Source organism: Phoca vitulina, unplaced genomic scaffold, assembly GCF_004348235.1.
Source record: "Phoca vitulina isolate PV1807 unplaced genomic scaffold, GSC_HSeal_1.0 scaffold27, whole genome shotgun sequence".
Classification (NCBI taxonomy): Eukaryota; Metazoa; Chordata; class Mammalia; order Carnivora; family Phocidae; genus Phoca; species Phoca vitulina.
Window position 1 is genome coordinate 20,510,475 of NW_022589730.1, and position 13,095 is coordinate 20,523,569.

General features: G+C 41.9%; 1 protein-coding gene across 1 annotated transcript in view; it reads left to right on the forward strand.

Annotated features, from left to right (window-relative positions):
- Nucleotides 1-12,172, forward strand: part of MBD2 (methyl-CpG binding domain protein 2) — a 63,994-nt gene extending 51,822 nt beyond the window's left edge. Inside the window, exons 4-7 of the mRNA XM_032422626.1 lie at nucleotides 1,728-1,818; nucleotides 3,303-3,483; nucleotides 8,116-8,254; nucleotides 11,698-12,172. Coding sequence (XP_032278517.1) covers nucleotides 1,728-1,818; nucleotides 3,303-3,483; nucleotides 8,116-8,242 — 399 coding nt within the window. The 3' untranslated portion in view covers nucleotides 8,243-8,254; nucleotides 11,698-12,172. The remainder of the gene's footprint in view (nucleotides 1-1,727; nucleotides 1,819-3,302; nucleotides 3,484-8,115; nucleotides 8,255-11,697) is intronic.
- Nucleotides 12,173-13,095: the final 923 nt, after the last annotated feature.

Sequence of the window (13,095 nt, forward strand, 5' to 3'; positions counted from 1 at the left end):
CTGGATACTTTTTCCTTTTTCATTAGGAATTAACTGGCATTTGTTTTCCTTGTTTTTTTCCTTGGTGTGATAATCAATGCATAGGTGATACCATTTCCCACAAAAAGGAAATAGCAGGTGGGGTTTCTTGGGACATTTATCACATTTATCAACTGTTACCTTCACCTAACTATTTTTCACCCATGATGATTAATGTATTCATGTCCTCATATATGTTGACCACATATTCTGCTGATGACATAATTTATAGGGAGGTGTAAGGGGTTGTTACCATATACCAAAGGTCTTCAAAAGAGAGTGAAGCATTCTATTGCAGGTTACTCTTGGTGCTAGCATGGGAGTTATTAGAGATCCAACATATTACTCTTCTGCCATAAAGAGATTTTATTGTATCTTGCATTTGTCTGGAGGGCAATTACCTGGTACTTTTCATATATCTAGAAGTCAGAATATAAGCCCTCAGAGTGGTCAAAATTTGCTAAAAGTAAATATGTAAACCTTGTGCCTACTCCATGACAGGTGCTTTACATATATTGCTTTATTAGACTCCACATTAATCTTATGTGGTCCTCATTGCTGTCACATTTTACAGAAGAGGCAATTGAAGGTTTAGACATCTAGAGCTGGGGTTTTAGCTTGGGTTTGTGTGTCCCTCAAGATCCTCATTCTGAGTCCTGTTACTCCCATATTCAGCCATTCAATATTTTTTTCAGTACCTACTTTTGACAGGCCCCAGGTATCCAGGATTAGAGACAGATATACAGAGTCCTAAGGAATTCCTCTATCTGTATTTTTGGGCTGCAGTACATAAGAGAGAGCCTAAAAAAGAGATACGGCTTGAAGACAAAGACACAGTATATCTCATCTAGTGCTGCATCCACAGGGCAGCTCCTAGTTGGAGCTCAGTAAATACATGTGGAACAGATGAATGACATTATTGAGACGTTAATAGCTAACTAGGAGAGAAAATGAAGTACAGAAAGGATATAAGAGCAAACAGCAGAACTGTGTTGGACCATTTAGTGTTTGACTAAGCACTAGCATTCCTCCAGTGGCCCCATGGAGTATGAGGAGCCTTCAGTGTGCCTGCTCATGCCCAGAATGGGCATGTAGGGCCGCTGAGTGACTAAGGTGACCTGGGCTCTGCACCATAGGGGAAAGTCGCCCATGAACGGGACACCCTTTTTAAAGAACAAGGAAGTATGCAAAACATTTTAGAAACGTTTCCATTAAAACTGGCTCTTTACCCCTTAAAAGTATGCCAAAGGGCTAACCTTCAGTAGTGTGGAAAAATCACACAGGTGGAGAAGCTCTTTCCCTAATGATATTGGATAAAGGGATATTACATAATATAATTTGTTTTCTTTTCCCTGATAAATTTTAACATTAAATTTTCATACCAAATGAATCTTTGAAAATTCAAGTTATATTCTTTGGGAGATACCTTAAGTATTCTGTGTAGTAGTATATGGCATATACAAATCTGTAGTACTGGAACAATTGAGTAGATTGCATAAAATAAGAAAACATTTTTTGATTAATATCATTTGAAAGAATTACGATGTGTTGAAATAATTCATATTTGGAGTGTCATTTAGTATCTATAAGGAAAAAAATGGAGAAATTAGGAGACTATTGAAATGATTTCAATTTCATCATTCAGCAGCATCGATGCGCTACTTTCTTGTTCCAAGTATGTATATTAACAGTGATGTTTTGCCTTACAGCTTTTCTGGGAGAAGAGGCTACAAGGACTTAGTGCATCAGATGTAACAGAACAAATTATAAAAACCATGGAACTACCTAAAGGTCTTCAAGGTATTATCCAAATCCAGTTGAGCAGTACCCTGTGTGCCAGGCTCTGTGTTAGATGCTGTGGAGTCAGAAATGATGAAGACAGGGTCTTTACTTTGGGGGATCGTATGCCTTGCTGGATGATGTCCCTTTTGTGTTTTAATAAACCCAGGGAAAACGTATCTGAAAAGCTTGTGTGTTGTAGGGATGTTTCAGATTTTTTTCTGTTTAAAAATTTTGGCTTTAGGTTGGGTTCATCATATAAATTAACCCGTGTGCTGCTTTTAGAACCACATGCAGCTGAGTGGTGCAGCTGAGTGGCAGAGTTTCTCAAGCTCCCCGCTCAGAGCAGCGTCTGGCTTGAGCACTTGCTCTTTCACTCTTCGTCTTAGCGAAAGGACAGCCGGCAACTCTTTTGCCTCTCCCTGCACAAACTGCTGTGGCCTGTAGCTGTGGGAACAGGTGCACCTTGGTCCAGTAACAGTAGCAAGTGGGGTCTGGGGTGTAGAACTCAGTTACCTAGGGTGCCTGTCCTGTCACATGTTAATTCCAATTCCAGAGCAGCGTTGTTTCTCAAGCATTAGAACTTCGGCTTCTAAATGTTGATAGTGTGGATTGCTCAAAAATTCTCCTCCTTCATGGTTAGAACATTGTGTCATCCCTCTGCGTTCTTGAGAAGTATTGCTTTAACTGGTTTAGTAAGTTTAGGACTTTAAGCAATGCATTTAAATGTGGTCATGTTGCCAGTCTCCTACAAGTAGTCAAGGTGTGCCATTATTAATTCTATTAACTTGGATTTTTGTTTGGTATTTGAAAAAGATGTGAAAGCTGCAGGTAGAGCATGCCTGCATCGGCTTTTCCTTTGAAGTCCCAAAACAAAGAAAAGTATTGAGATATTGCTAGAAATTAATGTTAAAACCTACAAGAGAAACTATTCTGGGACTCCGGGGATCCATTAATAGGGAAACTTGGGTATAATGTGACTTTAGAACGCATTTAGATCATTAAAATAATTGACCTTGCTTGAGGAGATGTAGCCAACTTTAAAAAAGTTTCGTACCTTGGAAAATGTATTTTGAAGTTGTGTTAAAGTTTTATTAAAATGCTCAGCCATTTTGTTACTATTTTTTTCTTTGGGGGGGAGGGGCAGAGGGAGAGAGAGTGAAGCGGTCTCTGCGCTGGGCTCTCGGAGCCCATATGGGGCTCCATCCCACGACCCTGAGATCGTCACCTGAGCCGAAACTAAGAGCCAGTTGCTTAAATGACTGCGCCAGCCAGGCGCGCCTTGTTACTATTTCTTTTAATGTTAATTCTTTATATAGAGTAACTATGTATAGAATAACTGTGAAGTAGATCCGATATTATCCTTTACTTCTTTGGCTTGTGTCAGTTTTAAATATATGATCCCAAACAAACATAAAAATATCAGTTGTTTTAGGTTACATAAGATTTGCTTAGCCCATCCTGAAATTTCCTAAAATTTAGCTGGTGTGTATTTCTACTTGCAGGAGTTGGTCCGGGTAGTAATGACGAGACCCTCCTATCCGCGGTTGCCAGCGCTCTGCACACCAGCTCTGCACCAATCACAGGGCAGGTTTCCTCGGCCGCGGTGGAAAAGAACCCGGCGGTTTGGCTGAACACCTCTCAACCCCTCTGCAAGGCTTTCATTGTCACAGACGAAGACATTAGGTAAGGCGGTTAAACGGAACTTCAAAAACCTGTTCATTCCATCGGATACGTTGTATAATGCCTCTTCCTTTCTGTGCCACATCTAGTAAGTGACGCATCAGTCAGTAAGTTACACTTTTTTTTTTTAACAGATCTTTTGTGAAATTAACGGAAGATGATATAGAACATTTAAAACAGATACATGCGGGGCGCCTGGGTGGCTCAGTCGTTGAGCGTCTGCCTTCGGCTCAGGTCATGATCCCAGGGTGCTGGGATCGAGCCCCACATCGGGCTCCCTGCTTCGTCAGGAAGCCTGCTTCTCCCTCTCCCTCTGCCCCTGCTTGTGTTCCTTCTCTCGCTCTCTCTCTGTCAAATACATAAATAAAAATCTTTAAAAAAAAATAAAACAGATACATGCTTGGAAAAAGCTGGAGGTATCACGGTCGTATCCGAGGGACCCATCAGTTGTACTCTGTCCACATTGTTACTGAGTGTCTTTAGGCTTTGGAGTTCTGCCTTTCTGCTCTAAAGAATCCCTTTCATTCAGTGATGCCTTTTGTGACTGCTTCCTGCATTGGTTTGTCTGCAAACCAGTCTCTCTTTAAAGCAGATCACAACCATGCTGTTTTAAGCTGAGTTGTGTTTTTAGAGTTCAGTTTGCTTATCTCGATTATGTTTACTCTCTTAAGCTCAGTTTAGAGATTTATTTATCTCTGCTTCATCTTGTTTTAAGTAAAGATTTAAGGTGGCTTCAAAGACACACACACACACACACACACACACACACACACTAGAGCCAGATGAGAAGCAAATAGCAAAGATCAAGCAAAGGGTAAAGCATAAAGCAATACAGCAGAGTCAGGAGTAAGGAGAGGACACAAGCTACATCTCTTAACATCTTTTGCTTTCTAAGACTGGACCACAAATTTGGTTTTTAGCAGCAAATAGTGAAAAGACAACATACAACTCAGATTGATAATGCCTAGAAAAATATAAGCAAACCATTGCTCTAAAGAAGCAAACTATTTCAGATATTAAGACCAGAAAGAAATTCTTATATGAGATTAATGAACTTGAGTATCATTACCTTATAATGAGACTGTAGTGTATTGTATTTTCTTTAAAAATAGGACAGTGTGTATACTTCACTATTTCTACCCTTGAATGTTAAATCAGGTTTTAGTGGAGTATTATTCCTAGACAAAACCAGCAGGTGGCACTTTTGAATCATATAATTTTAAAATATGTTTTATATTTGTATTTTTTTTCTAAATCCATAAAAAGTTGGCATGAAAATGTTTTTAAATGAATGAGTCTAGCTAGGTTTGTAATTGGAAAGCCCTTCCTGGGTTTTAAAGTAGTTCCTTTCGCAAAGATGTAACATGGCTCAAAGTTGTATTCATGTGTATTGATTGTATGGAATTTATGATCAGCTTTATTTTTAAGGAAAAAATGTAAAATCAAGGGGAGGAATCAGCTTGCTCTTTGGCTTATTCTTACCCTTGAGGAAGGATATTCCTCTGGAGACAAGTTCTTACCTGTCTTGGAATGAATACCCAGTTAATCAGCAGGGGGTCTGCCAGGTCATCGTGGGTGTTGACTGAGGGCCTCTGAGTGATGTCATGGGAATGCTGATGGCTTCAACAGCAGATCTTTTGATAGTAGAGGAAAATATCTCAAAGCCAGATCTGCATGATTTCCTTTTAGGGTAAACTTGTTTAACAAATTGTCCGTTTGATTTAATTGTCATAACAGAAATTATTAAGCAAACATTTCTTGTTGAATTAGTGCAGGTTCAAAATAAAAATCACTGCAAATGGAATTGTTACCCTTTCTGTAATTGTGCAGCCAATATTCTGTTTATATTAAACCTTTAACTAAAGATCTCAATATTAAGTATATATATTTTTCAGCATATTTGATAATATTTTCATCCATGGATGTATTTGGGGTTTTTTAAAGTAGTCTCCATGCCCAGCATGGAGCCCAAGGCAGGGCTTGGACTCATGACCCTGAGATCAAGATCTGAGCTGAGATGGAGTCAGGCTCTTAACAGACTGAGCCACATAGGCACCCCCTGTATTTGTTTTTGTTTTTTAGATTTATTTATTTTGGAGAGAGAGAGAAAGCGTGCACACACACTTGTGCATGCACAAGCAAATGGGAGGGGTAGAGGGTGAGGGAGAGAATCCCGAGCAGACTCCCTGCTGAGCTGGGAGCCAGAGGTGGGGCTCAATCTCACAACCCAAGATCAAGACCTGAGCTGAAATTAAGAGTACGTCTGAGCCACCCAGGTGCCCCTATATTCGTTTTTTAATACAAGTAACAAGTTCTCACAAACTTAACAGCCTAAAGCAACACCCAACCACTCACAGTTCCATAGGCCAGAAGCCTGGGCCAGACACCACCGGATTCTTTTCCCAGGGTCTTACAAGGCTGAAACCAAAGTGTCGGTTGGACTGCATTCCCTTCTGGCGCATAGGGTCCTCTTTAAAGCTCTTTTGATTGTTGCAGAACTCGTTTCCTTTTAGTTGTAGGACTGGGGCCTCTGGGTATCTTGCTGGATGTGGGATAGGGCGGTTCCCGGCCTTTAGAGGCGGATAGCAGTTCTTTGCCCTGAGGTCCCCTCTACATTCCCTCTCCAACATCTTTCAGGAAGGACATAGCCCCTTTTAAGAGTTTTTCTTATTAGGTCAGGGTGTCTGGGGTGATCTCTTTTGATTAACTCAAGGTCCATTGATCAGTAACCTTGTCATGGAGGGACCTCCCAGCCCATTCACAAGTTCTGCCTGCTCTTGGGGGGAGGGAATTACACAGGAGTCTATCCAGGGCCAGGGACTATGTTAGAATTCTGCCTGCCCCGATGGGCAAATGCTTTAATTTCAGGTTCCGTAAGTATGGGAAGTAATGCTCAAGCCAAAAGAGAATCGAGGCAGTTTTAGGACATACCTCTCCAGCCAAAAGCACCATTTGCTCTACTTTTTTCCTAACGGGATTACTCTAGGGCACTTGTGCAGATTCTCATACTCTCTTATCAGGAGTGAGATTGCTCATGAGACTGATATGCCATTTGTCATAAACCTTGAGTCATGAGGCCAGAGGCAAGACTAACTATGTAAGAAATAAACAATGTGTGCTTGACCCTGGTCCAGCTACATGAAAATATGTTCATCTCTAGGTTCTTTTAATATGACAGAGGCTAGACTACTCCATGACAGCCCCCCTCTTTGTGAAAATTCAGTTAAAGAGTGGAAGCCTATACCTTTTAACTCCTTGTGCTGTTTTCGGACTTTGGTAAAGACATAGAAAGTTTTTGTGGCTATACAACTTATGTTAGCTTCTCACCTTGGATATAGTCTCATGAGATAGATCAGCTGGAATCTAGTAAATGTAACTTTACAAGTGGTTGAGGACACAAGAGGTACATACTCAGTGAATCAGCATCGACTTCCAGAATGTTGCCCTCCTACCGTTCCGCGTCCCCAGGTTCGAGGCAGTGCTGCGCTGTTTTCCTCAATATCGATAGAGAAAGTGACTTTTTTTCCCACTGTGGAGCCCTCAGTATTCCCTCTTGTGTCTCTTATTTGTCACTGGGCTGTTCCGTTTCCCACCCTACATCCATCCTACCCACCTTTCCTCTGGTCTCAAGAGGTGATTTGTCCCACTTTCTAGTCAGGGCTAACCCTTCCACCTGTACCTTTGCTTCTTTCCCTTTCTTGTTTTTATCTAAGACTCTTACTTTCCAGTGTTCTCCCTTCTCTTGTGTTTCTTCTTGGCCTCCCCCCTTGGCTCTGGATATGAATTGCTATTTACCGTCTTGGCTCATTAGAACTATTTTAGAAATCCCTCTCTTGTACTGTCCGGGAGCGACTCTGAATTTTTTCCTGATTTTAAGCTTAAAGTACATACCAGTAGACTTTTTTTCCTGTGCTTTGTTTCCCATCAAATGGTTCAGAACCCTTTTTTTTTTTTTTTTAATGACTTGGCAGTATTAACTTTCACTTTTGAGGTTCCACTGCAGTCCCCAAGACAGAGAGAACTTGTGGCATGTTCTTAACTACTCCGCTCATCTCAAAGAGATGCTGTTCAGTTTCTCTCCTCGGTACATAGGATCATGTGGTCTTGGCTTCTTCAGGATGGCTGGCTGCCAGCACGACTGGGAACCTGGGAGAGAGCTCCGTCTGTCTTTCCCCAACATAGCCATAGAATGCCAAACTCAATCATGCCCCCACTTCCTCCATCTCTCTGCTTCGTTGAAAAAAATCTCTTCTTCTTTATTTTCCATATAACTTCTTTCTTTTATCCCTGCTTTCAAGTTATTTCTAATATCCTTTATAGCAATAACCCCAAATCTTCACGTACTTGAAATTTTTGAAGTTGAAGAAAAAGTCACTGAAATAAATCTACTCCTACCAGAATTCTCTGAGAGGTGTGGGATACCTGCCTGTCTGAACATTCCTGTTTGTGGCAAGGCTCACCTCCGGTGCAGTTTGGTTTTGTGGGCATAGGAGAAAGTCTTGCAAAGTCTAAGGAGAAGGAAATGTATTCTTCTCAGGAATTTTCATGATTTTGAACTAAAGATAGACCGTAGTACCAGCTGCATGCTTCCATTACTTGCCAGATTATCAGTGTGTGTTTACTCTTTTGTAAAAGGAAACAGGAGGAGCGAGTACAGCAAGTACGCAAAAAATTGGAAGAAGCACTGATGGCAGACATCTTGTCGCGAGCTGCTGATACGGAAGAGATGGATCTGGAAATGGACAGTGGAGATGAAGCCTAAGAATATGATCAGGTAAACTGAGAGCAGAGAGAGAGAGACTTGCAACTGAAGGTGCTTTATTTTCTTGCTTTTGCCCTTGGTAGCCTGCCTCAGCAGAATATAAAATAGCTTCTCCGCTGAAGAGCTGGGTGGGTACTGTTGTTTGGTTTCCTCTCTATTTGAGAATCCTGTCCTTTTGTCCTCCTGATGTGAAGACATTCACAGCCCTGCAGCCACTTGCAAGGGATCTAACCTCCTTCTTCAGTGCCAGGTGGAAAACCTGCAAGGTGTCCTTAGAAGCAATCAGGGGAAGAGAAAAAGGACTCTGCCAGGTAGGGGGCAGTGGCTGCAGGAGATGAAGGTGCCTGTCATCCCCACCACGCTGTCTTTCTGGCGTCTGTTGTCCCCTCTTTAAAGTTACTACTGTAAAGTAGGCAAAGTCCCTTTCTTTTTCTAGGTTCTCTCCAGCACAGGCTTGATGCAGAAAGAATGGGAAGGGCATTTTATAAGACAATAAATACTTTGCCTTACCACATACAAACTTGGACCGTATTGTGAACTCACATGAGTGTCATAGGCTCTGTCCTGATGGCTATATTTTGTCTTTAGGTAGTTGTGGTCAAGTCCCCAAGGGCTCGTGCAGCACCTTGCTTTCCAACTGCCATCCTGCTTTGTTTTGGCAGGTCTTGTCTTACTCTGTGCCCCCCATAAGCCGATTATTTATTTGCGTCCTTTGAAGCCAAAACTGAGGGGCGTCAGGGAGAGAAAGAGAAATAGAGAACGAACAGAGTGAGTTAGAGTCCTAACTCCTAGTTGTTTTGGAACCTGTCCTCCCTGTCCCTTTCAGTCTGGGGACCTGCCCCCCATCCCACTAGTCATTCTTGCATTCAGTGCTCGTCCTGGGGACACAGTGGTGGCCACGGTCACACAGCCCCTGTGCTCACAGAACTTACTGTATAGTTGTATTGACCAGATGCTCACATAGCTCCATAATTGCCAGCTGTGATAAGTGCTACAAAGGAAAAGCAGAAGTGCCCAGAGAGGGGAGCTGATACGATATGAAGGGTGACCAGAGCCTCTCTGAGGAGGTGACATTTAGGTTGAGCCTCGGGGGCAAGCAGCAGTAGGCCAAAGTTTGGGTAAAAAGTGTTCCCATCAAAAGAAACAGCAAGGAGAAGTTGCTGCCTTTAGGGAACAAAGAAGAGATCTTCACAGTTGGAATGTAATCTGGGGAGGGTTGGGAGAAAATGTGGAGAGGAAATCTAATCATGCTGAGCCTTGTGGGTTACGGGTTAACATCAAAGCCAGAGGGAATCCACTGAAGGCTGAGGAAGGTGATCAGATGTGCTTATTTATAAGATCTGGCGGCCGCCCCCTGGGACAGAGGATGGGGGCAGGGAGAGCCTGGAAGCGGGGTGACCAGTGAGGAGGTGGTTGTAGTTTGGCAGCGAGAGGGACAGTGGCCTCACGGGGGTGTTGGCAGTGAGTGCAGAGAAAAGGAGGTAAAGCAAAGGTCCATTGGAGATGTATTTGGAGATAGAATCAAGTTGATCAGGTGACTGATTAGAAGTGACGGAGAGAGTGGCCGGGATGACTCCAGTTTTTCACTGGAGCCGCGGAGGGGACGGCCAGGGGCCCGTTTGGTACAGGCACAGAGAGGGTACTGTGTGCGGGGAGGCTGAGTTCATGGTTCACACAACCATCCCTGCCCGTCAGGGCCTTTGTGGGGTTCAGGGAGCGGCTCGTGCCGCGGGGATAAGAAACCAGGGAATAATTTGAATGCCTCACATTATATATTCAGTGGCAGCATCACCATTTGGTGACCATTTCCTGAACACACAGAACTGTTGGAATCCAGTTCAGTGCTATTTTAAGTTTTTTTTCCCCCCTTATTGAGCACAGGAAGGCGCCATGTTGATCTCGAATCTTGGTTTCTACTCTGGCAAGGGTGTGTTTTATGGGCTCTGACGAGTGTGCTTGCTCTGTGCCAGTCCTTCGGGGGGAAGCCTGAAGCATGTTTCTTCAGTCCGAGGGCTTCAGCCACGCTGTCCCTGGGGCGTGGGGCGGCCATCAGGGTGGCTGTGTCTGCTGCCGTGGAGGTGACTCTAGGAAGGCCCTCCTCTTTTCAGAGCTTTTTAGCTTTTTGTTGTTTCTCAGACTTTTCTCCTGAAAACAGTTTAAGATAATCAAGGATCATCTAACTGAGGTTTCACTAGACCCTTGCTTACTTCACAGATTGCTTTGCAGATGGGTATCAAGGCAGCACCTTAATTTATGTGAGCAAGCCTGGGTTTCAGGGACTAGGCACTTGGCTCATGTAGAAGCCGACATTGCTCACTGCCTGGCACAAATGTGGTTACTGGAGGGAACAAACTAACTAACATGGAGCGATTAGAGTTATATATACTTAAAATAGCCATTATTTTGGCATGTTGGGTAGAGAGAGATTCATAGTGTGTGTATCACATTCTAAACTTGAGAATGGTATTATTAGACCAGGCTAGTAGACTTGAAGGTTGTGGAAGAATTAGAAGCACTTCTTAGTTATCAAAATTGAATTTGCCTAATTGACTCATTTAGCCCCCTTTACACCTAAAGTCTAAACCAGAGCACTGCCGTTTGACTTAATTAAGTGTTCATAATAACCTGTAGAGTAGACAGGACTTGGCTTGACCAAAGGGTAGGCCATGGCCGACTTCACATGGCTAGTGGAGATGGAACTGGTGCCACGTAGTTCCGTTTGGGTCTGTCAGCCTCATCATGCCATGGCTCTCTCTCACGTCCCTTATTAGCAACGTGGGCCTTGATTTATTTGTTTTATGTATGTCCTCAATAACAGGTTGAGATTTACTGTGTTAGTTAAAATTTTACAATCATAGAGGGGTACCCAGGTTATCAAAATTTTAAGAGTGCTTGCAAGAAGAAAACTGTAAAAACAAAGGTGTCAAAATATTTAGCTGCAAATGAGATACAGGATCAGAGATATAAATAGTTCTGTCTGCATTTGCACCGTATCGCTTCAGCCAGGTTCAATAATGAGAAAGCTTCAGTGCCTGTCTGTCACTCATAAATGCTCCGAAGTAAAATAAATCGTGGTTAGTAGATGTTTTTCTAAATTTTCTCAAAAATGTTTGGATTTGTCTGTGTCTATTATCGTTTTCTTTTTTTATTTGTATGCCCTATGATTTCTCTTTTTGTACAGGTTTAGTTATAGATAGAAGATGTTTGTGTTAGCATACAAAGCTGTATGTACGACTTCTCTGAAAATGAAATGAGTATAAATTTATTATTAAAGCACTTGAAATCATGAGGGGATATGTTGAACATTTTTTTTATGTACAAAGTGCTGTAACTAAATGTTAAGGCTTTAAAAATGTGGTTCTAAGTAAAATTAAGCTTCTAACTACTTTTTAAAGTTCTGCTGACCTCACCTGAGAAATCATCACATTACTTAAGTTTGTTTGTTTTCCTTACAGGTAACTTTCGACCAACTTTCCCCAAGAGCAAATTTCTAGAATTGAACAAAAGCGTTTCCACTGGGTTTTGCCTGTAAGAAAAAAATGTACCCGAGCACATAGAGCTTTTTAATAGCGCTAACCAATGCCTTTTTAGATGTATTTTTGATGTATATATCTATTATTCAAAAAATGATGTTTATTTTGAGTCCTAGGACTTAAAATTAGACTTTTGTAATATCAAGCAGGACCCTTAAGATGAAGCTGAGCTTTTGATGCCAGGTGCAATCTACTGGAAATGTAGCACTTAACGTGAAATATTTGTTTTCCCCCCTGTTTTAATATGAACCGATCAGGAGTACCAAATAAATCTCCCAATTAAAGATTATTGTGACTTCACTGTATATAAACAGATTTTTATACTTTATTGAAAGAGGACACATGTACATTCCTCCATCATCACTGTAAAGACAAATAAATGATTATATTCACAGACTGATTGGAACTCTTTCTGTTAAAGAGCACACATAATAAATAGCCACCCCCCCTCCCGCCCCTTCCCCCCGCCCTCCCCCCAGGGTTCCTGATTTACAGTCAGCTGTGATCCCTGGGCCTTAGGTTTCAAATGGAGGTGGTGGAGAATAGCTCATCCATTTGCAATTCGCCTCCGGAAAGCGAATTCTAAGTTGCCATCTAGCATGTGTGATGTTTTCTTTCCTTGCCCGTGACTAATACTTTTGTTAGTTTTATAAAAATAAAGCGTTTTCTTCCCTTGGGCATGAGTGAGGTACATAAGTACCCTTCAGATGGTACTGGCAGGTCCATGTCTGTCATTTTTTTCTAGGACACTTTGCATTTTCTAATGTCCACTGGCCCTGTTGAGTTAACAGGTGCAGCTTAGACCCTTTGCCACAGAAAGAGGCAGCTTTCTAGACAGAGTTGCTTCATGAGCCAGATTGTAATACTTTACTAATCAGTACCCGGCCCCCACAGTATTAACGTTTTGTTGTCATTGTTGAAACTCTTAAGTGTAACTTCATTTCCACTTAAATTCCTTGATACCTAATGACTAAAACTGGCACAACATTATTAAATGAGTTTTAAAATCAAAACATACTTAAGTTAATCTGATGCCAAGGAAAGGAGGGGGAGTGTTCATAAGCAAATTTAAACACATTTTGAGAAATAATATCTTTCTATGGGAAGGGTTTATGTACTTCTTCACTCTGAGTTCTTTTAAAATTAGACCCAGAAATGATGTGGTCACCAATGTGACCAATTCCATGTAAATGTCACCTGTACATTTTATTACGGCTACCTCCAGCACCCTTCCCGTTCCTGAGGAAGGGAAAGAAAATAGTCAAAGCAATACAACTGGCTAGGTTGGGGCTGTTGTCTCTCTGGACCTTATGCCAAACT